General features: G+C 54.4%; 1 protein-coding gene and 1 long non-coding RNA gene across 4 annotated transcripts in view; one reads left to right on the top strand and one right to left on the bottom strand.

The window, feature by feature from the left end:
* On the bottom strand, positions 1-27,353 carry STARD10 (StAR related lipid transfer domain containing 10). Of its 3 annotated transcripts, none has more exons than XM_045818298.1 (7): positions 27,217-27,353; positions 25,754-26,064; positions 4,191-4,338; positions 3,467-3,570; positions 2,459-2,576; positions 668-720; positions 1-424 (listed from the first exon to the last, which is right to left on the bottom strand). In XM_045818298.1, exons 2-7 carry the CDS (start codon positions 25,958-25,960, stop codon positions 179-181), a joined length of 876 nt encoding a protein of 291 aa, XP_045674254.1. In that variant the 5' UTR covers positions 25,961-26,064; positions 27,217-27,353; the 3' UTR covers positions 1-178. The 3 variants fall into 3 exon arrangements, with proteins under 3 accessions (XP_045674254.1, XP_045674252.1, XP_045674253.1); XM_045818296.1 differs by lacking the exon at positions 27,217-27,353 and adding an exon at positions 26,450-26,675; XM_045818297.1 differs by lacking the exon at positions 27,217-27,353 and adding an exon at positions 26,373-26,675.
* LOC123805626 overlaps positions 25,995-27,811 on the top strand; it is a 14,128-nt gene continuing 12,311 nt past the window's right edge. The window contains exon 1 of the long non-coding RNA XR_006783323.1: positions 25,995-26,089. This is a non-coding gene — a long non-coding RNA (uncharacterized LOC123805626). The remainder of the gene's footprint in view (positions 26,090-27,811) is intronic.

Genomic DNA, 27,811 nt, shown 5'->3' on the forward strand with positions numbered 1-27,811 from the left:
TTGAGGCTGTGGGATTGTTTATTAGGGCTGTGCCCAGCCAGGCCACAGCGCCAACCTAGGCCTGAGCCCAACGTCCTCAGGAGGCGCAGGGGATGTGGGAGGGGAGAAAGCGCTGGAAGAAGATCTGCCACCCCCGGGCTCTGCCCGTCTTGTCTCAGTCCCTGTTGTAGTTCGGGGCTCAGGTGAGCGAGGTGTCGTCGTCGCTGCCCTCTCCGCCAGCACCACCCATCCTCTCCTCCCGACTCTCAGCCACTGCACTCTCGTCGATGTTCTCCAGTGAGTCCGCATGCTGCACCGACAGCTCCGATAGCGCCAGGCTTGGCAACGGGCTTTGCTCCGGGTGCAGCCACGGCTTGAAGTGAGGCTGATGCTTCTGCTTCCACTCAGGGTACTTGACGCACGCCTTGTACATCTTCTTCATGGCCTGTGGACCCGCAGCACTGCTGAGTCAGGTGAAATAGCGCAGAACAAGGCACGCCCATATCCCCTCCTCTGCTGCCACTCAGCCCCAGCTCTGAGCATTCAGAGTTCTTGCTACAGTTTCATAACCCCGCCCCCAGCCCTAACCACACCCCCTGACTCCCAGTCTCCATCCCTGACTCTACCCTTGTGGCCCCAAACCCTCTCCACCAACCTCCATACCCCTCAAAGTCCCAAGGCCACTCACCTTGGGAGCCAAGAACTGAGAAGATTTATTTACCACCCACTTGGGTAAGGAGCCTATGAGAGCAGAACAGGGTAGTTAGAAGAGAGGGGAAGAAGCAGCCTCAGGGACCTAGCCCCTGCTTCCACTCTGGGGTTTCCAGGGAGGCCACCCTCTTCTCCATAGGGGTGGGGGGTGAGACAAGTCCTACAAGACTTCATCATCCTCACTCCCTCTTTCCACCTCGGACCTAGGCCCTCAGGCACAACTCTATGTCCTGCTCTCTTCTGCTGAGCCCCAGGGGGCTGCAGGGAAGAAAACCACAGGGTCCTAGATAAGCACAGGCTATGCACGGATGGGTTGAAATCCTGACCCATTGAGCTCCTGTCAGTTACCTCCACTCACACTAACATCCTTCTCATACCCAGCCCCTCTATGGTGAATGGTCCGGATGCTTAGCCCCTCCTTTGCCTGTCCTTCCACGTCCCCTGCCCCAAGAAGCCTACCTGCTACACAGGCCTCATGGCTCAGCACCCCAGCCTGGCCTGACTTGGAATCCACAGCCCAGCTCTCCACCTTGTCTCATTCCCAAGTGTCCGCTCTGCCTCTGACACCCAACACACTCACTCAATGAGATGCTGGGGAGCCCTGGGCCTGGGCACTTGGCCCTCAGTGGCGTTCAGAGCATACCCAGGCAAAGGTGCTCAGGGCCTACCCATCCTCCAGCCACTCATCCATTCACTCACTCCACGTTCACTCCATGATACCCACCCTGGACCAGCCCTGGGGACCCAGAGAGGAACAGACTATAGGGGAGGTCCAACCGTACACCAACTGCTCCGCTAGAGGGACACAGGCCAACAGAGCAGGGAGCCGTGACGCCTCTGGGTATCAGACAGAGGAGGAGACACCTGAAGTAGCCCTGAAGGGATGAGTAAGGGAGGACAGGTGTTTCTAGGCTGAGGGACAGGTCTGCCTAGACAGGGAGATGGAAATGTGTGCAAAGGTGTGAGGAGGACCCAGAAAACTGGGAGGGGGCTTAGCCTCTCCACTCTGAGGGCAATGGAAAGTCACAGGAGAAATTTAAGCAGAAGAGAATCATGAGGAAATAAGTATTTTTGGAAAAATGCCGCTGGTAGCTGTACGGACAGACAAGGTGGATGAGTATGGAGAGGAATGCCAGATTCAGGAGCTATTTAGGGGTAGAATCAATAAGAATCGGTGACTAGGTTTGGGAGCTGAGAAGAGGGAGCCTTGCATGACCCCAGATTGTTGGCATAGGTGACTGCAGGGGAGACTCAGGAGAAGGGGCAAGTCAGGAGGGGAGATGGTGAGTTCAGCATTGGATACAGGGAGTCTCAGGTCCTAGAAGACATCCTGAGGGGCGTGTCTCGGAGGTCAGCGGCCACACACATCTGAGCCATGTGCTCAGCAGGCCGCAGAGCCTTGGGAGTGGCAGAGCCTTCTCAAGGGGAAGAGACCTGAGGCTGGAAGATCCAGGCCTCTGGGAAGGGCAGAGGTTGGGAACCAGCAAGACAGTAGCCAGCGAGCAGGGAGCAGGTCAGAGTGCAGGAGTGTGGGTACCCAGGAAGACAGCTCTAAGCTTCATCATGGGGCAGTGGCCACCACCTTAGCCCTTGCTTCTCAAACCACTGTAAAGTCTCAAACCTTGGTTCAAATGGTGTTTTGGATGTATGCCCCAAAATACAAAACAGCTCCTAACAGAGGCCTTTCTAGATCCCAAGGAGATCAAGTCCCATGCCCTGCAGTATATGGGGAGGATCCCATGGTAGTCTGCCAGGGCCAAGCCCTCACCTTTGGGGTCCACCTGGGCCAGGTAGGTGATGACGCAGCTCTTGGGCCCCGTGCTCTGGATGAGGTAGCCCGTCTGGATGGACACAGCCCGGACCAAGTCTTTTCGAGGTGGGTATTTCTGGGGATGGAAGGCACAGGGAAGTAAGACTCAGGGCGGGGGCAAAGGAGGTGTCTTTGTGAGCACATACACACACACAGTTAGTTCACACCCCTGGCGTCCACTCCAGGCCTGGCCCATTGCTGGGGTGAGGAGAAAGGGAGGAGTCAGACTAGGTCATTCTTACCCTTCTTAAGCTTTCCCTGTTACCCTTTGGGAAGACCCCAGCCTGGAGTCAGGGTTTATGAGCACACAGACAAGCACACACACGCATGTGCACACACACACACACACTCTCTCTCATCCTTGCCCAGACTGGCTGTACCTGCCCGTCCTGCCTGTCATGGAGATCGAAGCAGCCCAGCCTCAAGGAAAGCCGGGGAGCCCTGCCCTCACCTCTTGCTCTCCACTTTCCCAGCCAGGCCAGGCCAGACTCCATCCAACAAAATCCAGCCCATCCCACCCACTCACCCACAGTGATGGCCCACACTGCCCTCTCCTCAGCTGCTTCAGAGCCCCAGCAGGGAGACAGGACCATTATTTTCACTATATCAGAAGGAAACAAGCCCTGGCTGTGTAGCTCAGTTGGTTGGAGCATTGTCCTGATACGCCAAGGCTGCCGGTTTGATTCCCAGGCAGGGCACATACTAGAATCAATGAATGAATGTATAAATAAGTGGAACAACAAATTGAGGTGTCTCTCTTTCTCTCTCCCTCCTTCTCTCTTTCTCTTTATCGCTCTCTAAAAATCAAATAAAATTTTTAAAAAAAAGAAGGAAACTGAGGGCCCGTGGGAAGTCACAGAGAAGCCATGGCAGCAACCGGGGTCCTCTCTGTGTGCGAGGCCTGCCGGGCCAGCCCTGCCTGGCACCTTCCCCTGCCCACCCAGCAGGGAAGGCACATCAACTCACTGGATGTTTGACTGAGTAGTTCATAATGATGTAATCAGTGCCCATGGGGAGCCAGGAGCGGAGGGTGATGACATCACGGTTCTTCAGGGGCTTTGGACACCTCCCTGTGGAAGGCAAGGGACAATTCAGCCAGACCACTGGCCTGCCTGCCTGCAAGGGAGGGCACGGCAGATGCTAGAGCCACAGGGATGCCTAGTTAACTGCCATCTCCCCTGGACCAAACAGGTACCCCCCACACCAGACCACAGTCCCAGACCTGGAACTAGGAAAGAGACAGAGCACAACCCTCTCCCCTCCTGTCTCCAGCCATCCCTGCTCCTCACAACCTCACACAGTCCTTACCTTGCTGGCCTGGCCTGCTCGTACGTGTGAGTGTATGAGACAACAGGACTACTGTGGTGTGTGTACATGAAAACGTATGGCTGCAAACATGTGGCAGATGGCTGTGGGTCGTATACATGTACACCAATGTATTTGTGTGGACTGTGGACACACGAACATGGGAGTGCACATGTGTTTGTAAGTGTGCGTGTGTGTGGTGTGTGTACCCAACTGTCTGGCAGTGGACAAAGATGTCGAGGAGGGCAGCCCTACATCTCAGCACTCATGTCCCTGGGCAGCCTGGCCCTGGGAGCCATCACCAGGAGGGAGACGGGAGGAGGCAGCTGGGCGGGAGGTGGGGGCAGCCTGCAGGAGGCGGGGCAGTGTGCGGGGGCCTGCTCACAAGAGTAATAGCCCACGTCGGCATTGACTGTCAGGCGAGCGATGTCGAAGGTCTCAATGACATTGCTGTCCCACTTCTTTCGGTATTCAATGTCGTGTAGGACATCATAGAGTGTCTCGGCTGGCACATCACGGCACTCCATCCGGCACTGCAAGATAGACACGTGGGTTGTCAGGATCACACAAGGCTCAAAGCCCTGGTGCCAGGGGACCAGAGAGCAGATGGGCAAAGCAGAGAGGAAAAGAGGAACTAGAAGCATCAGTGACCTCTGAAGCCAGCATGGGCTCACCACTTGCTGTGAGTCCTGTCCAACCCTCCCAGAAGCCACCTGTGCCAGGAGACAGCAGCCCCTGTTTCCAGAGACTATCTCCCCCATCCTAGCCCCCACCAAACCTCCCCATTTGTCTTAGTTTCCTCCTCCAGGGAGCCTTCCTGAATTACCCAGCCAGATTTTCTGGACTCCCATACACTGAGTCTCTGTATATCTGTGCCCTCTTGGACCCTTGACCTTCACGGTTGGAGGCTCACAGCTGATTCAGCACAGAGTCTGGTATGGACACATGTGACATGAAATGAAAGCATGAAGGAACAAACGAATGCCTAAATGGCTGATTTCCTTCCTCTATGGTTCTTATCACCAGGTCGTACTATTTGTCCTCCCTTTTTTAAAATCCAATAAACATTTTTTGTTTTTTTTTTAAATTATTTTACTGTTGTTCAAGTACAGTTGTCTGCATTTTTTTTAAATTATTTTGATTTCTTATTACTTACTAAGCCTGTCTTCAAAGAGCTTTCCATCTAGAGGAGAAAAGAGCCAAGGATACCTTTTTTAAAATTTAGCCCACATAACAACTCTGCCAGACAAGAAATCCAAGGAGGAAACTGAGGCTCAGAGAGTTTAAGTGAAGTAACCTGCCCAAGGTCTGCCGGCTGGTAAGCGGCAGAGATAAGGGATTTACTCCAGATCACGTGCCTGGAAAGCGGGTGAAAACAGAACCATCTCAGGGTTCTCCATCCGTCGCTGAGGACAGACACATGGACTGCCAGGGACACGCCGGGCTTGGAGTCCCGGTGCCAGGGGGCCAGATTTGGGCTCAGCAAGAGGAAACTCAGTCCACAGCCTTGTTCTGTAATTCCTTTACCCGAAAGCCCAACCCCCAGAATCAAGTTCCCCTCAGCAAGGGAACAAGTTTTCTGGCAGTTTAGAAAGGTCTCTGGGAACTGCATGTTCAGACGGCGCCAGGGGAAGCACACACACTGCTTTCTCCTAAAAGGGCCTACACACAACCCTACGAGGGAGGGTTGCACCGCCTTGCCCAGAATCTCAGGTTAGGCCTTGGCACTGCTAACCATGTGAGAGGCCACAGGAAGGACACATCACCACCTACTGGGGGTTCTCGGCACCCGTGAACTCATCAAGCCCTGGACAGACTTCACCTTACAGAAGACACAGAGGACAGAGGAACAAACTAAGTGTCACCATGAGAACAAAACCAGGTGGTGAGGCATTCCGCAGGATCACTGGTCCAGTCTTTTCTACAGATTGTCATAAGGAACTAGGCTAGACTAAGAGACTCAGAGGACACAACAACCAGACAGAAAGTGTGGTCCTGGTGTGCACGCTGGCTGGGGCCCAACAGCTGGAAAGGACAGATCTGGGACAACTGGAGAAATGTGAACATGACCCGAATATTATATGTGCCAAAAACTGCTGAATCAAAATGGTGGAGATTGCTGCCTGAAAAAAAATATGCAAATCACACACCGGAATGCATGGTGTGATCTCATTTGGGTGGAGGGTAATAGATGCACAGAAAAAGCTCAGGCATCACAATCGCTAACGTGTTAACAGCAGTGATCCCTAAATGATGAGAATATGGTATTTATTTTGTTGGGGGTTTTTCCTGTTTGTATTTCTAATTTTCTAAAATGTATAGCACTGCTTCTGGAATAAAGGAAAAAATTTAAATAAAAACGTCCCCCAGGGACTTCTCTCTGGAGCACACCCACATCCTTCTCTCTCTCAGGCTCGTAGCTTTACTTTTCTTCCCTAAACTCTGAGGGTCCCTATGAGACTTGCAAGGGAAGCAGCAGGCAGCAGCAGCTTGTCCTGGGCTCACTCCCTGACCCTATCTCCAAGGCCCCTTTTCTCTGACCTGTAGTGAGCTTACAGCAGCCCCACCTCGACTTCCTTCCTTCCTATTACGTTTCTTGGGATTCAAAGCACAGCCCCACTGCCCAGGCTCTTCTGTTGCTTCTTCTGCCCTAAGCCCTTCCTCTATTTCACTGCCCCAAGCTTTAATCAATGTACTCGCAAAAAAAAAAAAAGTTCCCTCAGAGATACTGAGAGGTGCATTCACCACCTGCCAGGTACCACCCTAATAGGTGCTTTATATATATTACGGCATTTTACTCTTACAGCAACACTCTAAGGTAATAGCCCCATTTTAGAATTAAGAAAACCAGAGTTCAAGGACAGACTTCAGCCTGCAAACACTCTCCCTCTCTGTTTGCTCTCCTGCTCCATGAGGGAGCATGACTAGATCCAATCATGTAACAGCCTGGTTCCCGCCCTGTGTGGACCGCAGAAGAGCCAGAGATGAAACTGGGGCCTGTCCTCAAAAGGCTGCCAGTGGAAAGAGAAGACCTACTTGAAAGTGAGGAGGTTCCCTAAACTGCCCAGTAGGGGCACAGAGGAGGTCAGCTCCGTGGGGTGAGTGAGGGGCCAGGCTTCATGCAGAAGCTTAGTCTGGACGGTAGGTATCTGCCAAGTGGCCCTGGCAGAGGGAGCAGCCAGGGAGCAGGCACAGAGGCAGATGAGAGGGGGCCTGCAGGGAGCCGGATGAGCTCCATTCGCTCCATTCGCTCCAGTCCCCATGGTGTGGTATATAGCCCAACAGTCAAAAGGCCCCAGTTCCAGGTCTCCTTGGGGGAAATACGTGATTCTGGGGCTGGGTCAGAGTAAGTATAAGATGAGCCTGGAACACCTTATGGTGCAAAAAAGGACCTACCCACAGAATGCCAGGGACCTCGCCCGGAGGACACGGAACCAGCACGACGAGTTCCCGTTGGTTTAGGTGGCCAGCTCATCAGTGCGTGCCTGGCGCTTTCCCAGTGTTCGCTTTAAAGTGCGCGTCCTGGGAAACCCCTCAGACCAGGGCAGACGAGGACAGCCGGCCGCCTCCCGTGGGCTAAAGACGGGGCATCCAGGTATTAAAATAGATAATAATGATCGTAACAAATTGTATTCCAGTTAATAAAATAGGGAACCAAAGTATATACAGGTGTGAATAAATAAATTGAATGCTTAATCAGGGTATTTACATAGTTTCAAGGTACCTTCTCATCAAACACTGATACAAAGGGAAAATAAGTAACTTCATGACAGAGAAGCCTGGCAGATCCCACCTTAATCAAGCGATCAAAGAGAACGTCATAGTAACGAGCATCACTACTAACGATCAGTAAGTGAGCATCATCAGTGCGACCGGGTGCTGCGGGACAGGACACAGCGAAAAGAATACAGGCACCACTGACGCGGCATTTCTGCCAAAGATGGATAACCTAAATCTAATCATGGGGCAAGTCAGACAAAGCCAAAATGAGGAACTTCCACAAAATAACTGGCCTTTAAGTCAGGGTCATAAAAGTCAAGGAAAGACTCAAGAGCTGTATCAGGCTGACTCATGAAACTAACGAGACTAATGAAACCTGAGTGCGTGAGTGCCTGAGTGCGTAAGTGCGTGAACAGCGCGATGGGAGGGGCACAAGGAGGGGAGGGGCGCGAGGGGGAGACGGGCGAGGGAGGAGCCCGCAGAGGCTGACCAGGCATCACTGGGATATTCCAGACAACCTTCTAGTCAGCAGCCATGTGGTGGTCTGGGTGCCGCACCAGACACCCAACACGCCCTCACCCTTCACATGTGCGAGCGGTGTCATGCTTGTGCTGCAAAATAAAACCACTGAGGTGCAGGAGAATGAGCAACCTGCCCACGTCCGGCAGCCAGAAAGCGGCCTAGCAGGGATTCAAGACAAAACCAGACCTTCCTGGACTCCTGACCATCAAGGAGCACTCAGGTGTGGCTCCTGAGGAAACCAGAACTGCTCTGAATTCAAGTGGGGAAGTTGATTTGGCTTTGCAAGTCCTCAGATGTGTTATGCTGGACGGCGCATGCGTGGAGGGGCCATGCAGCAGGATGATGCTCTGTGGGAATGCCTCTTCCCTGAGGCGGGCCCCAGGGCTCCGGGGCCCAGCTGCGGCCGCTGCTGAGTGCACACTGAGTAGGGGCCCTCACGGCCGGGATTTTGCCCATTCTCAGTTGGGCCTTCGGACCAGAATTGTGGCTTTGGGACCAAAGGCCTCCCTCTGGCACAGCAGGCCGTGGGCGGAGCACGCATAGCCCCAAGACAGACTGGGCACATGTCAAGAGTCAACTCTGCATAACATTTTATCTTCAAGATACAGATGGAAACTTCAAAGGTTTCCCAGCTGGTGGCAGACTCTCAGGGAGGACAGCCCTGTTGGGGCGGGGCGGGGGCACTGGGAAGGTAAGAGTCCTAGCCGTGGTGGCCCTCCAGGTGGGGACACTGAGGCCTGGGTTGCGGTCTACAGAGCAGAGAGTGTCCGTGGGCTCCCACAACCCATAGCGACTGGCCTGGCTCCTGACCCAGCTCTTTCCACAGCCCCAGGAGGCCAGTGCGGCTGCGCCGCCAAGACCGGTAAATTACATCTAGCATTGTTCTTGCCTGCAGGGCCAGCTGCCACATCAGCAAAGACAAGGTGTAATTCTAAGAGGCTTTGGGATGCATGCATGGGGGTAGGAGTGAGTTATTGGAGAGCACCTGGTGGATGGGGCCCATGCGTGGAAAGCACATCCATTGGGCCCTGGGCAAGTCAATCACTTCCAGTGAATACCTGGGAGCTCCCCCTGGAATCCAGAACTAAAGGGGAGGAGCCACACTGGGCTACAAAGCCCTTAAAGCCTGGTTACAGCAGGGAGACTGACAAGCAGCCATTTCACAGCTGAGAAAACTAAGGCCCAGGGTAAATAGAGACTGTGACCCCTGTACTCCATTCTCTCCAGACCTCACAGAGGGGAGAACTGTTACTGCCTTGAGCCCCTGGTCCCACCCCAGCCCCCAGCACCCTGAGTCCCACAGAGCCGTGAGCAGAAAGCACTGGACAATCAAGGCAGGCCATTGGGGAGACTCCTGCAGACTTTGGGTCTGGCAATCCCAGGTTCTGATCCTCTCCTTGGGCACAAGATTTAACTCTCCTGAGTCTCAGTTTCCTCATACGAGAAATGGGGATACCTGCCCTGGCTGGTGGGGCTCAGTGGATTGAGCTCAGGCCTGCGAACCAAAGGATCACCGGTTCAATTCCCAGTCAGGGTGCATGCCTGGGTTTTGGGCAAGGTCTCCAGTAGGGGGTGTGCAAGAGGCAACCACACATTGATGTTTCATTCTTTCTCCCTCCCTTCCCCTCCATAAAAATAAAATAAATTAAATCTTTTTTTAAAAAAGAAAGAAAAATAGGGATAACTAATAGTACCTATGGCATGGGGATGTTGTGATTACATTCAATGAGATAATGTACATAAATACTAAAATATAGTAAAAAATACTCAAATATACATAGCAAATACTCAAAACAGGGTAACTGTTATTGCTCCTGTGGGCTCCCTCAAGCAGCAGTTCACCCTCCCACAGGCCAGGACTAGGTCACACGTGCGTCCTTTATTTTGTGCCCTTGGCACCTCTCTTGCCTCACCCTGGCCCTGCCCGTCCATCCATCCACTCACCACTTTTGGGAGTCCGATTGTTGCAGGCCTGCAACTGGGAAGCGTGGACCCAGAGACAAACCAGACCTGGGCCCTGCCCCAAAGGAGCCCCGACAGGTGGGTGGTAGGAAAGACACAGGCACAAAATCCCAGCAGAGAATGTGCAGTGTTGGGGGATGGCGGGTGGAGGTGAGGGAACCATGGGAGCAGAGGGTGAGGGAGTCTCAGAGGAGAAGGAGCTGAAGTTTCACAAGGGGGGAGGACACTTCAGGCAGAGGCTGGTGGGTTCAAAGGCCTGGAGGCTTCACTAAATATGTACAGAGCAGGGCCCAGGGTTGAAGCTGCGTCTCACTCTCCCCCTCCCCTCTCCCCCATCCCTAGTGGGCACTTCTCTGGGAGACTTCCTAACACTCAGCCTTAGAGGAGGGTCTCCATGGGAGGAGGGAAGGCGGGGCAGAGGTACTGCCCAGGACCCAGGGAGATGGCTGACCTGAGAGAGGGGGAAAGAAGTCAGTCAGGTCACCCCCATGGGGCTGTGGTACAGCCTTGAGGGCCAGAGGCCAGGGCAGTAACAAGCAAACTGAGACGGACAGGTGAACTTGAATCTGGCTCCCACTCCAAGACCTCACACAGCAGGTCTCCAGTATCCCTGCCCACGGGCTATGTGGGGCACACGGCATAGTCCCTCCCAAAGTCCCTCCTCCACCACAACTCTTTGGGTTGCACTGGGGAAACTGAGGCCAGAGAAGGGTAATGGGGTCATTTGGGTTCAACCCCTCAGGCTGTGCTGACTTCTCCCCATGCTGCATTTTAACAGTTTGGTAAAAGGAGTAACAGGCAATTGCCCTTTCCCAACAGAACCATATTCAAATCAGAGGAAGTCCTCCTAGGCACTAAGTAACAACTCAATCCAGCCCCAAGCAACAGCCACAACCTCGATAACCACTACCATGTGCTCAAGTCACTAATTTATTACCCCACAAAGGACACAGCAGCATGGACTGTGCTGCGCTGGGCTACGGACCCCACAGGGGCTAAAATTTAGGCCAGGTCACCTCTGCCAACTGTTACAGACACCAAACTGCATCCTGTGGAGAAACCATCTCTTACCGTCCCGGCACCCCCAGTGGGTGTCATCATTTCCATTTTACAGATGCAGACAGTGAGGCTAGAGGGTCATAATGACTGACGAAGGCCACACAGCTAAACAGTGGCGAGGCAGAGAACCAGAGCCTGCATGTGCCTGACCCCAAAGTGTCAGGACATTCTGCCACTTTCATCAGGGAGCAGGACTGGCCCGGCTGCAACTGGAGACTGTCTGAGCTAATTGATGGTTATTATGCAGTGCTCACTGAATTCAGAGGGTTTGCTCACCAGGGAGGTGAAGCCCAGAGGTTCTTCCTCTGAATGAGGTCACTGACTCCTTGCTCAGCCTTCACTGGATTCAAAGGCAGGGCCGCGCTTTCCCAACCCCCAGCATTCCCAGCTCTGCAGCTCTACCCCTGGAAGCCCCTCTGTGAACCTTTCAGCCATGGCGTTGCCCCGTCAGGCCCCACCAGGCCCCACAGGCTTACAGTCTACTCAGCAGTTCCAGGGGCTGTCTGGGTTGGACAGGCCTCTGCCCCGGCCACATCCTGCCTGGGGGGCCCTGGCTTGGGCAAAGGACTCTAGCTCTGCGTCCCAGTATCTCCATCTCTCACACGGGGATAATCCTCCCCTCAGAGTAGAGCTGTGAGGATTAAATGAGGCTTGGATGTAAAGCCTCAGCAGCTGCTCTTCCTCCAGCCCCAGCTCCAGCAGCTTTCCTGACTTCTCAGGCCCTGCTCAGGGGACCACATTCCTTATGGTCCCCAAAGGGCAGCCAAGATACACAGGGACAAGGAACAACATTAAGAACAACAAAAAAGCCCCCTCTCTCTCCACAGAGCAGACCAACAAGAAGCGGGTGGGTGGCCCTCTTACACCAGGGCCCAGCACAGACCCCCCTCCCTGCCCCCCACCGCCCCCGACACACACACCACCCTCCCCACCACAGCCAGACGCCGCACCCTCTCCTGTCCCATGGGGGCTGAGAGATGCTGAGACCAGCTCCAGGGACCCCTTCTCCCTGCCTGCCTCGGGTTCTCCACCCAGGGCCCACTCACTGCCTGCTTGCTGGCTTCAGGGCCCTCCACTCTGCCCTTCCCAAAGCCCACAGGGCCAGCACTGAGACAGGCTGATAGAGCCCCTGCCCCTGCTTCTGTGTTTCTGGGGCCCCTAGAAGGGAGACCCCCCTCAGACCTTCCTCCATGCCCTCCAATGTCTGGACAGCAGCACTCAGGCACTGACACTGGGGTCAGGGGAAGCAGTGGTGGGACGGGGGCAGGAGGAGAGCGGTCTACTGATACTCCCAGGACCTTCCTTCGCTGGCTCCTTTCCTATTTTTTCTTCAAACTTGGCCCGGCTGACCCCTGTCCAGGCAGCCTGCCCTGTCCCTAAATTATGCAGGTTGGGCTGGGGGACCAGCCCTCCAGCCCCATGCCTTGCTCCATCAGCACACACTGGATGCACCGATGCACCTGCAGTGCCGTGGCCCCTTGTTCACCCCCACATCCCCTGGGCCCCGCACAGCTTAGCAAAGACCTGTTGCCTCAACAGCAGACTGGACAGGTGAGCCAATAAAGAGACTGTGCCCGTGGGAGCTTCTCTTGATCTCCAGAGTCAAGAGTGCTGGGGCTATGGAATTCGGAGAAGAGTCAGCCTGACTCCGGGATGCTTGTGAAAACCCCTAGGGCATTTGAAGCTGATTACCACTTCTGCCATCATCCTCACAAAATGGGGTGCAGGGCTAAGGCATGTCTGAGACAGATCCAGGGGCGACCCCAGGACTTCGTTTTAAGATCTTTCATGGTTCTGATAGTTAAAGAAAAGTAAAGTAAAATTGTACTGAGGTACCAATTTATACTTAGTAAATTAGCAAAAATATATATAATACCCCCTGCTTGTGAGGGTGTGGTAAAACTGGTACGGTGAGTGACAGCAAATCTGGGTTTCACTATCCTGAAAAGTACTCTGGCAAATATATTTTTTAAGATTTTATTTATTTATTTTTTAGAGAGGGAAGGGAGGGAGAAAGAGAGAGAGGGAGAGAAACATCAATGTGCAGTTGCTGGGGGCCGTGGACTGCAACCCAGGCATGTGCCCTGACTGGGAATCGAACCTGCGATGCTTTGGTTCACAGCCCACGCTCAGCAAATATTTTTAAAGTAATAAAAATGTATCTTTCACCTTAGTTCCCGGGACCAGGACCAAAAATTTATACTCAGGGAAAAAATACAAAATAAGAAAAAGTACTGTTACAATATTCATGAGAACATTATTGTTCTTGTAATTAGCAAAATGCCTCGTGTGCTGGAGAACGACCCTGCTCACCACCCCCAGCAGGGCCTGGCTGAGTCAGGAATGACACGTGAAACCCACGTCTCCATGGTCAGTTAATATTGGATAAAGGGGGCAGGAGAATAAAATGGAGTACAAATAGCCTCTTCAATAAATGGTGTTGGGAGATCTAGTCAGGTACGTGCAAAAATATGAAACTAGACCACCAACTTACCCCACACACCAAAATAAACTCAGGATGGATAATAGGCTTAAATGTAAGTGTGACACCATAAAAGTCCTAGAGGGAACACAGACAGGAAAATCTCAGATATTCCACACAGCAACACTTTCACTGATGTGTCCCCTAGGGCAAGGGACATAAAGGGAAGAATAAACAAATGGGACCTCATCAAAATAAAAAGCTTCTGCATGGCTAAAGAAAACGATCGAAATGAAAAGGGAACCAACCATATAGGAAAACATATTTGCCAATGACACCTCAGACAAGGGTTTGGTCTCCAAAAGACAGGGTCTGGCAGAAGTAATGGCTGCTTGAGTGTGGTTGAAAAGAGTAATAATATGGGTATAATAACTTATAGTTTTAATTCGAACATTTTGCCTAAAATGGCATATGGTATGCTTGGATGTGATACTATTATGTCACAGAATTACATGCTTGTGATGTTGTGATTAAAAAGGGGCATTATTTGTGCTGGATATAAAGAACTCATATGGCTCAATACCTGGAAGACAACTAATCCAATTAAAAAATGGGCAAAGGACATGAACAGATACTTCTCCAAGGAGGATACAGAGGGCCCAGAGACATATGAAAGGATACTCAGCATCACTAATCATCAGAGAGATGCAAATTAAAACCTTAATGATACCACCTCACACCCATCAGAATGGCCATCATGAATCAACAAACAACAAGTGTTGGAGAGGTTGTGGAGAAAAGGGAACCCTAGTGCATTGTTGGTTGGAATGCAGATGGGTGCAGCTGCTGTGGAAAACAGTATGGAATTTCCTCAGAAAACTAAAAATGGAACTGCCTTTTCACCCAGCAATTCCACTGCTGGGATTATACCCTCAGAACCCTGAAACACCAATTCAAAAGAACCTATGCACTCCAATGTTCATAGCAGCACAATTTACAATAGCCAAGTGCTGGAAGCAACTTAAGTGCCCATCAGTAAATGAATGGATCAGGAAACTATGGTACATTTACACAGTGGAATACTACACAGCAGAAAGAAAGGAGCTCCTACCCTTTGCAACAGCATGGATGGAGCTGGAAAGCATTATGCTAAGTGAAATAAGCCAGGTGGTGAAAGACAAATACTGTATGATCTCACCTTTAACAGGAACCTAAAGAACAAAACAAATGAGCAAAATAGAACCAGAAGCATGGAAATAATGAGCAGACTGACCATGACCTGAGGGGAGGGGGAAGGCGGAGAGGGGGAAAGAAGGGGGAGGGTCTAGTCAGGGAACATGTATGGATGACCCATGACACAGACAACAGGGAGGGGACGACTATGGGAGGGGGGTGAGGGGGCAGGGGAGAGCCATGGGGGAAACATCAGGACAACTGTAATAACACAACAGTAAAATATAAAAATAAATAAAACCTAAACCAAAAGTTACAGAAAAGGATGACACATCCCCTCGAGAATTGCTGGCAGCTATGGAGGACTGTGGGCTCCCCCAGCGCGGAGGCAGGGGCAGGCGCCGAGCCGGCTCTGAACCCTCAAAACCCAGGACAGGCTTGGCAAGGAGCGGCTGCCAGAAATGTTCACGAATTAATAATCCTTCAGCAATGTGAGAAACTTTCACAGATGCAAAGTTAAATGAAAAAAGGAGAATATAAACCTCTACCTGTGCCATAGTCCAAACCAGCAGTCTTCAACCTTCCCATCTCATGGTACACATACACTAATTACTACAATTCTACGGCACATCAAGACATATATTTTTTGCTGCTCTGACAAAAAAAATTTTGGTTCACTCACAGCAGACAGCTATTGTTGTGCTGGCTGTTGTCATTGTCTTATTTGACAATCTCAGGGAAAAGAGGTCAGTGCCCCTGACTAAATAGTCAGATACTGCATGTTTCAAAAATTCTTGTGGCACACCAGTGTACGGCAGCACACTGGTTGAAAATTGCTGGTCTAAACTATGTATGAATTATCTACACCCTTGAATGAGAGCTAGAAGGAACACAGAAAAAGTTTTACACAGAAATTAAGGCTCTGGGTGATTTATTTTTCATTTTTGGATTCTTGTTACTGTTGATACAATATAGTTTATATAAGATACAGAAACTATATATGAATTTTCCTAAGTTTGGAATGTTGTCCAGTTGCCCTGGACAGGTGGCTCAGTTGATCGAGCATTGTCCCATATGCCAAAATGTCACAGGGGTGATTCCTAGTCAAGGTGCATGCCTAGGTTGCAGGTTCGATCCCCAGTCAGGGTCAGGGCATATACAAGAGGCAATTGATTGATGTTTCTCTCTCACATCGATGGCTCTCTGTCTCTGTCTCCCTGCCCCCTCCATCCTTCCCTTCCTCTCTCTCTCTAAATCAATAAGCTTGTCCTCGGGTGAGGTTAAAAATAAAAACATAAATAAAATTAAAAAAGAATATCCAGAATCCCAAGGTCCTTGTTCCCTGGACATGGAAGCCAGGACTCAGGTAAGATGGGGCCTGAGGCTGCCCATGCTGACGCTCAGTCACTCTGGAAAGGCTCTGCATCGCGTGGCCATGCTGGAAGTGGAGCCAGGGGGCTCAGGGCCCTTCTACCCTCCAGCCGGGGCACAGGCATGACAACCCTGGGCAGTCGGGGCAAGGACAGAGGGGAGCTAGGGGTGAAGGTTCAGGAAGTGGAGCCCTAAGGGATGAAAAGAAAGCAGACGGCACCCACATGTTAGAAGGAGGAAGAGACTCCTGGCAGAGGAGCTGACATGAGCCCAAGGCCTGGAACAGCCTCAATGGGATGGGGGAAGGAGAGGGCTCACACAGTTCCATGAGGTAACCTGAGTGAACTCGGATAGAGCTGGAGGAAACGGAGCTGTCCCTTGGGTGCCTCAGACTGTTCATCCTTTCGTCCATTCAGCAAATGTGAATGGTGTGCCAGCTCTGCCCCATGCTCCGTGCTAGGGGCTTTGCAAATTCACCAAGTCCTACCCTCTCAATTGCCTAGGAGGGAAGATTATGCCCATTTACAAACAATGGCTCAGGAAGGTGAAGTGGAGGAACAACCTGGAACCCACTGTGACCCAAAGTCTGCCCCCAAAGCTGTTCCCCAATAACCAGGCTCTGCTCTGTGGAGGACCAGGGGATCCCAGGCGGGCCAGCCCCTGGCCAGAGGAGGACTGTCCCTGGGGGTTCCACACTAGGGGCGTGGCTGTTGGGGCTGGCTCTGCCTGCAGTGGGGGCAGCCGGAAGGATACAGAGAGCACGTGTGGTGTGGTGGGCCCAATGCAGGGTCTCCTTCCCCCACCTCAGGCTCAGTATTCCCACTTGCAAAATGACTAGACGAGTCCTGCGGCCCGCTCTTCTGAAAAGAAGGGGGTCTAAAATCAGATACCCCCTGCCCTGGCCACTGTGGCTCAGTTGGTTAAAGCATCATCCTGCAACTGAAAGGTCGCTGGTTCACTTGCTGGTAAGGCCACATGCCTAGGTTGCGGGTTCAATACCCAGTTGGGGCACAGGCGAGTGGCAAGCGATCCATGTTCCTCTCACATCAGTGTTTCTATCTCCCTTCCCCTCTCTCTCTCAAATGAGAATAAAATAAACCTTTAAAAAATAAAATAATATACCCATAACCCATCTTCTCCCCAAAAGTGGGGCCTATCCGAGACTCTGGGGGGGCATGGGACGCTGCTACGTTGCCCCAAGACAGAGCTCCCTGAGTCTGCTCCTGGGTCTGCTCAGGCAGACCAAGCTGGGCCCTCTGCGGCTCTCTATCCAGGGCTAAATGACTCATGGCTGCTCGGCCTCCTTCCTTCTCCCTCCCCCTCGTCTACCTGGACCCCCATCCCCCAGGCTCCCGAGCAGCAGGCCCCAGCTCTGCAGCAGAGCTGTGAGGAACATCCTGCTGACGTCTCAGAAGCTGACCTCCTGGTCTGGAGCTCCAGCCCTGGGGGAGGTGAGGAAGCCAGACAAGGGAGGGAGAGCTGAAAAAAAGCAGAGAGTGGGTGGGCCTGGAAGAAAAGGGAGGGGGTGGCAAGAGACCAGAGAGATAAGAAAAGGCCAGGCTTACACACAGACATCAAGACAAAGACAAATTGGATAAAGGTCCCCCTGGGCTGCAGGGGTTCCTTCAGGGGTTCCAGTGGCCTAATGTCCCCAAACCTCTCTAATAAACTCCAGACTGCTTCTTCAACAGCCTCCTGGGGATCAGCCCCCGGACAGCGCACAGGCCTCTCATATGCACCATGTCCACCACTGTTGTCATGTCTACCCCAAGGCCTGCTCTGCTCGGCTCCACTCCCCTCCTGTGCCTGGAACCCAGGCAAGGTTCTGGACTCGTCCCCCACTGACATCCCTGGGACTCCACTCAGCCAGGGCCTTCCCAGCAGTTCCTCCTCACAACCCCAGGCAGGCCTCGCCATCCTTGCTTGGAGTACTGCAGACACATCCTCATCTCCTGGCTCCCAGGACTATCTGTCCCCTGCAGCCAGGGAGCTTTCTGAAACCCAGAGCTAATGATGGCACTGACTAACCTGAAAGACTCTGCTGCCTCTCTGCCTTCAGCAAACCCTCACTGCAAAGCATCCTCCTCGCTCTGGCTCTGGCTCCACTCTTACCCTCAGCCCATGCCTCTGCCCCTGGGAGTCTACCTCCCTGAGGGACCCACCAAGACCCTCTCAACTTGCTGCCTGGCTCCTGCTGGCCTCCCAGTCCCTCCCCCCAGACTCCTGCTGCCCTGGTCTCCCTCAGCCTGAGCTCTCACAGAGGGCTGTCACATCAGTCTCCCACTAGCACTGGAGAGCAGGGCCTGGGTCCAATATGTGTCTGGTCCCCAGCAGCAGCATAATAGCTGACAGGGTATGTGGGAGACATGAGAAGTTTGTTGAATGAATAAACAACTGGGACAGAAAAAAAAAATGGGGGAAAAGGATAAGGGACTAAGGCAAAGGCAGTACCATCAGAGACAGGAATAGGAAACATACCCCTCGGGGAGATTCTGAGACCCAGAGAGAGGCCCAGAGGCCAGGCCAGGAGGCTGGATGGGGGCAGGGAAGAAACCTCCGCAGAGTCAGAGCTGCACAGAGCAGGGGGCAGGAGCCACCAGGAGACAGCTGAGGAGACGTAACTGGATCAGAGACAGCTCTGCTGCAGTGAGGGGGTGTGACTCACACGCAGAGTAAGACCAGACACAGAAACACACACAGCTTCACACTCAGCGGCACACACACAACCTCACAGGAGCACCAGCATGTGTTCAATAAGGACACAGTCACCCACAACCCAGCTCCACACAGAACGCCCACACGCAGAAGGCCAGACAACCCCCATCATACTGTCCTGTCCTCAAAGCACACAACCACCATCTGGTGTCTTATTTACTTACTGCTTGCTTCTGTTTTGCTTATCTCACCCTCAAGATGTAAACCCATGACAGCAGGGCCTAATCTGTCTGGTTTGCCACTAAGTTCCTGGATATAACACAAAACCTGGCATATAGTATGTGCTCAATAAATATGTATTGAATGACTAAATGTTGGAGAAACACACAAGGAAATACCATCCCCTCTGGTTGTCAGGCTCCACCTCATCACCTCCCTGGCCCAATACCAGGTCCCACGCAATCTGAGAGAGTCCAAAGACTAAGAAGGGGAATCTTGGAGATGGTAGAGGGGATCTCAGGGAACCAGGGGAAGATGGAGGATGTGCAATGAAAGGATGAAATTAAATGGCCTGGGCACTGCATGGGTATTCACTCCTTCACTCCCCCTGTGTGTCGGGGTAATGTGGGGTGTACATGTGCAAGCATTGTTCTCCTGCCCCAGGACATAAAGATTCTAGAGACAGCACAGGTAGCAAGTACCTACCTGACTGCAGGGAGCCCAGGCTGAGAGGAAGAGAGGCAATAGTTAAGCTAAAGCCCCAGAGAACTGCTCCAGCTGCTCTGTGCCCCGTGCCACATGCCACCTGCTCCAGGCTCTCTTTAATGACAGGTGAGAAGAGCCTGCATTTGGCATGGGACCCACCACTAAATTCTGGACCCACTACTTGTTTCCACTGCCTGTGTTTCTGAAGCTCCAGGGGCTCCAGAGTATCAACGCCAGTCCAAGCATGCCAAGAGAGATAAAGGGAGGCACCTCGAGCCTGCCACCTGGTCTGAGCAGCTTTCCTCCCACCTGTTGCTGGAGCATGCGCATCTGCCCAGGTCAGGGGTCATGGCTGGAATAGGGTTTCTATCCCTGTCTATGTTGGTGACAACCTGGCACTCAGGCCTGTGGCCACCAGTCCCTCAGGAACAGGCTAGAGTGGCCCAGGGAGGTCCCAGATCCCCAAAGAGTGCCAGATGTGTGGGGTCACGGCGCCTCAATTCTGGCTCCAGGTGGCCCAGCCAGGCGTGGGGACGTAGGGGAAGAAATAAGACCCATCTGTCTCTTGGACTCCTTCCTTTCTCTTATCTCCTGAAACTTTAAAGACTTTCAACTGGAAACTGAGCTGAGGCTCGTTAAAATTTAAAAGCCAGAGCCTGGGGAGCTGGGCATGGAGGGCACAGAGCCAGCCTGGCGGCTGGGGGCTCTTCTAGCCCCAGGGGACACTGACTAGAGGCACCCACCCCACCCCCTGCCCTACTCCCATTCACAGGGTTCTTTGTCCCCAAAAGGGCACCAAGGGGGCTGCACATCCACACCTCAACCTGAACAACACTCCCCAATTGGCACACTGCAAAGGGCTACCCTGTGGCCGGCATGTCCCATCCTTTGTCTCTCCCAGCTCTCTCTCTCTGGATGCAATCCCTTGCTCCATTCCAGCAGAGCCTCCTTTAGTGCAGGCCTCAGGCCCTCTGTTCAGACGATACAGCAACAGCCTCCTCCTCCCACCGCATTATGTAAAATCCTCCCCTGAAACCCCAAGAGCTCCAGGATCCAAGTCCCAGGGGCCTTCCTTAGTCTAGCTCTCTCAACACCTCCAGCCCCAAGATCCAAGCCCCCCACCAGACACCTGCAGTTCTCCTAACGCACCGCCCTGTTTCCTGCCTCCTCCATATAGCTGTTCTTCTGCACAGCCAGCTCCCAGCACTATCAAACTGGTATGCCTCCTTCTCCACCCAGTTCAAAAGGGACCACCTGAGTGTTCCTTCTATGTGAAGTCTTCCCAGGCCCCCAAGGCTGATTCAGAGCCCCCCACTGGGTCTCCACAGCTCCCGTGACAAGTGGCTGCCGCAGCACCCAAATAGGGAGCTCCTTGAGCGCAGGGCTCAAGTTTGATTCCCCTCTCTGTCCCCAACCTCCAGCACAAAGCCAGGCAGAGGTGCTGTAAGTGAATGCCCACTAAATTTGTGAGTGAATGAATGAAAATGCCTGGGACAGGCAGGGCAGCACTGCCATCCACATTTGACAGATGAGGAAGTGAAAGCCCAGGCAGGGGCAGCAACCTGCCTATGGCCATGGGGCTGGCACTTTGGACCCAGTTTTCTCTCACTTACAGCCTCAAACTGACCCAGACACCTCCTCCAGGAAGCCTTCTCTAAAGCCTCCAGCCACTTCTGATCTTTCCCTTTCTGAGCACTGCTCCCCCACCCCCCAAACACACACACCTAAAGACTGGCAAGGCCTTAGCTATCTGCCCTTACTCTGTGTCCACAACCCCTTACCATGGCCTAAGGCCAGGATGGCCTCTACAGACCACCTGCCCAGCAACTTCCTGTAGAAATGGGGAAATTGAGGCCCAGAGGGGACAGAGGCCCACCCTGCACCTGAACTCACCTAATGCAAAGCCCTAAAACCAGACTAACTCCCAGCTCTGCCACCACAGATAAGAAAACTAACTCTAAAAGGTGAAATGACCCCCAAGGTCACACAGCAAAGACTGGGCTCATGCCCAGCTGGGTCCCCTCCAGGATGCCCTCCCACAGTGACACAGCACAGCAAGACCCAAATGAGCAGAGAGAGAAAGTTATGAGCCACGAGGTCCTGGAGACAGAAAGGCCTAAGGGAGCAGAGAGATCTCAGCTTTAGAGGTCTCAGCCTTGAACTCAAGGACCTGGGTTCTGATCCTGCTTTAGCCACTTTCTATTTGCCCTTGCCCAAGTAAATTCCTGCTCTGAGTCTCAGTTTCCACATCTGTTTGATGGGCTTAATAAGACCTATGCCACAGGACAGTTGTGAAGACACAGTAGAAAGACCAAACACCTGGCCCCACCCCTGCCCCCACCTTCCCCATGACCTTCTGAGTCCCACAGACTTGTATGAGTGAAAAGGGCCCTTGGAGCACCCCGATAGGACCCCTGACCCCCCATGTCAAAGGCAGAGAGAATAAGTGCCGAGAGCTGACAGGACTGCGCGCTGGCTTGAGAGCTTGGGTGGGGGGTGGGGAGCAGGTGGATAATGAGACAGGGCAGTGAGGGGCTACTGGAGCTTTCTCCAAGGGGGAAGGGGAGGAGCCATAGGACAGGAAGTCAGAGAAGACAGGTCCCCGCTGCCCAGCTTCCTATGGCAACAGGAACCTCAGGTTCTCAGCCGCGCTCCCCCAAGAGATCGCCCACCCCTACTCCAGCCACCGAGCCCCTCAAGACCCTTCCCACCGGGCCCACTCCTGCCTCGGGGTCTGCCTGCTCCAAGAGTAGACAGGGGTCACCTGGAATTGTCAACCCTTTCCCCACCAGGGTCGAAAACCTCTGAGGACAAGGGCCAGGTCTCTTCCTCTGTCTCTCTGTCTCTCTCCCACACGGCCAGCCAGGTGCCAGGCGAGGCGCGCAGCAGCACTGGAGAGCCTGAGCACAGCAGCACTGGGCAGGGCTGGGCAGGCCATGTCCCCTCTGGCTTTCCGTCCTCCATTCCTCATTCCATTCCCACAGGCCCCGGCACAAACACTGAATTCAGAGGCTCTTGGGGCCCAGAGAGCCCCATGACACAGAAAGACAGACAGCTCAGAGAGGGGCAGGGATGTGCCCACTGTCACACACACAGAAGAGGACAGCTCAGCCAGACACCAACCTCTTGCCCAGCTGGCCCCGACTGACTGACGGGGCCTCTGGACACCTGTCTCTCGCAACACTACGGGAGTCACAGGAAGCCTGGTCTGGGTGCCAAGAGACCTGGGTTCAGGTTCCAGGCTGCCCTCTGCCTTGGACCAGGATGCGTGTTCGACATCTGCCTCTGGGACAGGGCCTGACCTCCCAGGAGGTGGCGTCTGCCTTCTCTCTAGTGCCCAGAGCACAGCGCAGGCCTTGGGCCAGGCCGGGCTGGAGGCCAGAGGGAGGGAAAGGGCCTCCAGCAGCCCCTTCTCATTGTCCTGGCACCGAATGCCGGGCCCAGTGCCACAGTGGCATCCAGGGACCTCTGGAAACAGGGGTAGGAAGAGATAAGTCAGGAGCGTGGGGGAAGGGAGATAAGATGGAGAAAATCAATCAGGTAGACAGACAGTCGGATCCAGATCTACACACCCACCCCGTGATTACCAGTACAGGCCCAGTCCAGGGGCTGCTGGCTTTCCCAGCCCAGGGGGCGGGCGGGCCTAGAAAGCGCCCTCTGAGGGAGTGGGGGGAGCAGGCAGAAGTTCAACAAACACCTGTGATTGAGTTCCAGCCTCCAGGAGTGACCCAATCAGCTCTGGGACTTTGGCTTCAGACCTGCTGTGTGACCTTGGCAAGCCATGCCCCTTTCTGTGCCTCAGCTTTCTCATTTGTCAAAAGAGAATGGGATGAGAACACGGTGTCCTTCACATGGTAATTGATGGGGTCAAATGCCATAATGCTGACTAAGATGTGAGCCCAGGCAGAGAGGGGCAGGGGCTCTGGAGCCAGGTGGGCCTGGGTTCTACCCAGCTGCCCTGCAGCCTTAGGTCAATGTCATCACAGTTTTCTGCCTCAGTTTCTTTGTGGCACAGAAACGAGCCTACCACTGCCCACGCCTAGCCTGAGGGTACATTAGATGCTGGAGAAAAATGCTTGGCTCAAAACAGAGGCTCTTAGAAAGGGTATTCCTGAAATTTTAGGGGTGAGCAGGTCAGGGACTTCTGTCCATCTCCCAGAGGTCCACCTGACTGCTGAGGGGATCAGGAGTGGGGTACATGACACCCCAGTTCTGCCTAACCTACAGCCCCCCACCCTCACCCCACCGGAGGGAGCAGATCTGGAAGGCAGCAACTGGGAGAAAAATAAGACAGAGAGGGCTAAGCTGAGAGGCTGGATATCTGGGTTCCAAGCCCAGCTCTGCTGGAACTTGGCTATATGACCCTGGGCTGGCCCCTGTCCCTCTCTGGACCTCGGCGTCCTCACTTGCACCCTAGTGAGGGGGAGTCTGAAACAGGGGATTGCCAAGGGCCCTTAGGCACCTCCAGTCTCTGCTCAGTCTGAGAGGGAAGAAGGGTCAGTGTCCTGGCTGCTAGGGAGGGTGACTGCCCCAACCACAAGCCCGCAACACCCTGATTTTTCCAGGTCCCCTCCGCCCCCAGGGAAGGCTATTGGATAAGTCTGAACTGTAGTGGTGGTCTGGCCCCCAGACCATCAACTCGAGTCCTGAACCGGGCTGGTTTATTCATTAACCAAGGCAGCTGGAGGAGGAAGCTCCACCCTGTTGACACAGGGTGGGAGTACCAGACTCAGTTCAGATCTTCCCCTTCCCCCCTCTGGAGAGCCATCGCAGTGGGGAGACTACACTCCCCACCCCGCCATGCAGCCATCCTTGAGCCTTTCCCAAGCCAAGGTCAGGAAAACAACCTTGTTCTCACAACAACCTTGTTCACCTTTTGTTCAGTTGTTCAGTTTATTCCTTCCTTCATTCCATCCTTCATTCAACCAACATCCCTGCTCTGTCAGTGTTGGGTGCAGGAGACACAAACTGGGATAGGACCTATTCCTTGTCTTCAGCGAGCGCCAAGCTGGCAGGTACCAGCTGCCCTCCCCTTCCCTGCACCTCAGGCTCAGACACAGGTCAGGCCCCCAGGCAAGGTCCTCTAGCCCACCGTCCTCTAGTCCATGGTCCTCAGGCCTGGGCAGAGAGTCCCACAGGGAAAAGCAGATTGCAGAGGGTCATAGAAGGGAGAAGGAAAACCAGAAAGGGTAGCCAGAGGGCCACATGGGGACAGATGGACGAACCTGTAAATGACTGTAAAAAGGGATCAGAAAGGCACAAGGTCAGAGACGACGGAGAGTCAGACATCTCTGGGGATGAGACCGAGATGCCTGAGCTAAGTCTGAGAGAAGGGCCCAGGCAGGAGGGGCTGGAGTGCGGGAAGGGAGGGAAGTCTGAGTCCAAGGCCCTGACCCACCATCCCTTGCAACAGGAACACATACCTTCACAGTTCCAGAAGGACACAGAAAGGGAGAGGCAAGGGAAGGGGAAGGGAGGTAAAGGGCACAGCCTACTGCCAGGAGCCCACTGCAGGGAGACCACCCCCCTCAAAACGTGGCACTCACACAAGGCCACATGTGCTAGGGGCAGCGACTGATGCCTCTGGACCAGAGTCTTCACCAGCCTCTGCCCTATCTAGTGCCCCAGGAGAGGTGGGCTCACGGGGTTCCACACTCTAAGCCCGTCCTGATGAGGCAAAGAGAGAAAAATCATGGGGCTATGAGGAACAGGGCTGATGGCTGTGAAGGGGCTGATGTGCTCCGCCTCTTCTTGCCTCCCCCTCACCCCCCAGTTCACCCCCTGCCTGGCCCTGAGTAAAGCAAGCACATCCAAGCCCTGCCTTCAGGACCTGCCAGCCTCAACCCTGAGTCCCTACAGGAGACTCAGGGAGCAGACAGGGAGGGAAGGGGGAAGAGCAGGGCACCAGGCAGGAAGGAATCAGGTCCCTGGCACCCAAGTATGCAGAGAGTAGGGAAAGAGACCCAGCTTGGAATGAGAGAACCAGGGAGAGAAGGCTCAGTCTCCCACCTTGAATGACTCAGATCAGGTACCAGGTGAAAGCTAGTGGGGGCAGAGGGGTCCCTGAGGGAGTCACTCTCCTGGATGGGCCTGGCAGCGGTCCACCTCCCTGGATGAGGCAGGGGCATGCAGAAGCCTGGGTTTAGCTTGTTGAACTACAAACCTAGTCACACCCCCTCTCCAGGCCTCAGTTGGCCCATCTGTGTGATGGGGGCTTATAGAACAAACTGTGCCTCCTCCCGGTTCCTGGCAAGAGGCTTGTTCTGAAATGCACAAGCAGGTGTCTGTGACTCTGAGGGAGGACCAGGAGAGTCCCTGTCGGAGGCGGTGAGGCTGCACGTGCAGGAGCGCAACCCTACCTTGATCTTGTGCAGGGTCCGATCCATCTCCACAGCCTGCACCCACACAGACACACCGGCCTTGCTGTAGGTCAGGTTCCAGCCCGCCTCGGCCTCACACTCTGACCGGAAGCTGCGGAAGTCCTGGTCGTCGGGTACCTGGACGCTGTCGCGGCCCAGGACCGGCCGAGGCCCCTGCGGCTCTGTTGAGGCCGCCGACTTCTCCATGGAGAAACCCAGGGCCCTGGTCCTAGTCCGGCTCTCCTGGGTCCTCCGCGGAGGTTCCAACTACGTCGACGCGGCTGCAGATGCTGACGCCACCTTCCTGGGACCTGCAAGACCGGTTTGGGGACCGGAGTGAGTGCGCTAGGGGTGCGGGTGGGGCTGTCCGGGGTCCTGGGCGGTGGAGAGTTCGAGATGAGCAGGGGCTGGCCCCTGGGGAGAGCGAACCGGCGAAGAGCAGTCACTGGGGGCATCCCCAAGGAGCGACCCCAGACCTCCCTGGGGCTGGAGTGGGGGCTGCGTGTCGGGTGTGGGGCGAGGGGCTGCGAGAGCCCGTCGGGTCCCGGGAGAGGCCAGGACCGAGGTGACGGATGGTCCGGAGGTGTCCGCGCGGTGCTGGCCGGGCTGCTCAACTCACTCGGGCAGCGGCGCCGGCGCGGAAACTGCGCGGGGCGGGGTGCCGGCGGGGTGGACGCTCGCCGGCCGGCAGCTCACCTGTGCCCGCTGCTCCGCCGGGGCCGGAGTGCGAGCACCGCCGCAGCCTCCGCGCCACCGCTACCCCGGCGACCCGGGGCCACGCAGGGGGTCTGGGGGGAGGAGCAGTGGTCCTGCCGCTCGGCCTGCCCCGCGCCCCCCGCCCCGCGCGCCCCTTCCCTCCCTCCGGGCTAGGCTGGGGGCTCGGGGCCACCGCTCGCTGGAGCTCGGTATTTTCCAGGCTGCGGAGGTATAGCGGACGGAGCTCGGAGCCCCGCCCCGCCCCGCCCCGCAGGGTCCTAGCGCCCTCCCCGCCCTCCGGGAGGGGACCTGACCTGGGCAGGACCCGTGCTCAGGCAAGGTTTGGAGACAGGGCGGGGAGGGGCCAAGATAGAGCGGGCTCTGAGAAGACGGGCATGAAGGCGCTAGAATAGAGACTCTGGAAGGTAATTGTGACCCCCTTCTCTCCACCCACCTCCCGTACTCACAGGTGCACAACTCTGCAACGACCTACTTACACACAGGCATGCTGACTCCAGAGCACAGAGAACCCCCGGCCAAACAACACCCCAGAGACCCAAGGATGGGCACACCACCCCCACCACAATCAAGAACAGCTCAGAGGTGCCCACAGCTTGCATTCCTGACCAACCACTAGCCGAAAGGCTCACAGGCTGGCAAAATCTCCACTTCCATCTGGGAGCTTTAACAAGGCTACCCTCCAGCCTGAGACTCTGGCCCTTGTCCATCACCACCCCTCCTGAGCACCCATGTGCTTGTCCACACACCTCCCATGGACTAGACTAGGCTCTCAAAAGACTCTGGCTCCAGAGCACTGGGGCTCCATGTCCCTTGCTAGGCAGAGCTGGCCATGCTCCATAGCCATGGGGAGATATATCCACCAGCCCTCCAGCCACCCCTTCCAGCCTGGGAGGCTGCCATCTGCCCTCTGGGTCCTAGTGCCAGCTCTGCCTCCAACTGCTCTGTGTGAACTGAAGTCAATAATTAAACTTTTCTGAGGCCTAGCCAGTGTGGCAGAGGGCCCAAGGCTGAACATTCACTGACCCCAGTGACTGTCCCTTAACCACAGAGTGATGGGCAGCTAACAGGGCCCAACAAGTGCCCACCATTTTCCCAGTATCACACAGTGAGTACATCCTACTTCGGCATCCTGTCCAGAACCCAGGTCTCAGCCTCCTCCCATCACAGGGTTCTCTGCTCTGCTCTGCTCTGGCTGCCTATCTGCTCTGGTCCTTAGTTTCCCATCTGTAAAATGAGGCAATCAGAATGTGTAACCTCCTAGCCTCACCATTCTAGAGCTCTGGGATGGAACAGCTTCTCCTAAAGTCGCTAGAGGAAGATGAGGAGTTATCACAGTGGGTT

Source organism: Phyllostomus hastatus, unplaced genomic scaffold (genome assembly GCF_019186645.2).
Source record: "Phyllostomus hastatus isolate PE091 unplaced genomic scaffold, TTU_PhHast_1.1 phas_scaffold_317, whole genome shotgun sequence".
Classification (NCBI taxonomy): domain Eukaryota; kingdom Metazoa; phylum Chordata; class Mammalia; order Chiroptera; family Phyllostomidae; genus Phyllostomus; species Phyllostomus hastatus.

What these genes read in the sequence shown, in the direction of transcription:
- STARD10 (XM_045818298.1), bottom strand. Translation starts at nt 25,960, where the DNA reads ATGGAGAAGTCGGCGGCCTCAACAGAGCCGCAGGGGCCTCGGCCGGTC. An exon ending in CGACGTGGGCTATTACTCTT is followed by an intron (nt 3,571 to 4,190) that starts GTGAGCAGGCCC and finishes TGCCTTCCACAG; the next exon opens with GGAGGTGTCCAAAGCCCCTG. An exon ending in GGCCCAGGTGGACCCCAAAG is followed by an intron (nt 721 to 2,458) that starts GTGAGGGCTTGG and finishes CTGCTCTCATAG; the next exon opens with GCTCCTTACCCAAGTGGGTG.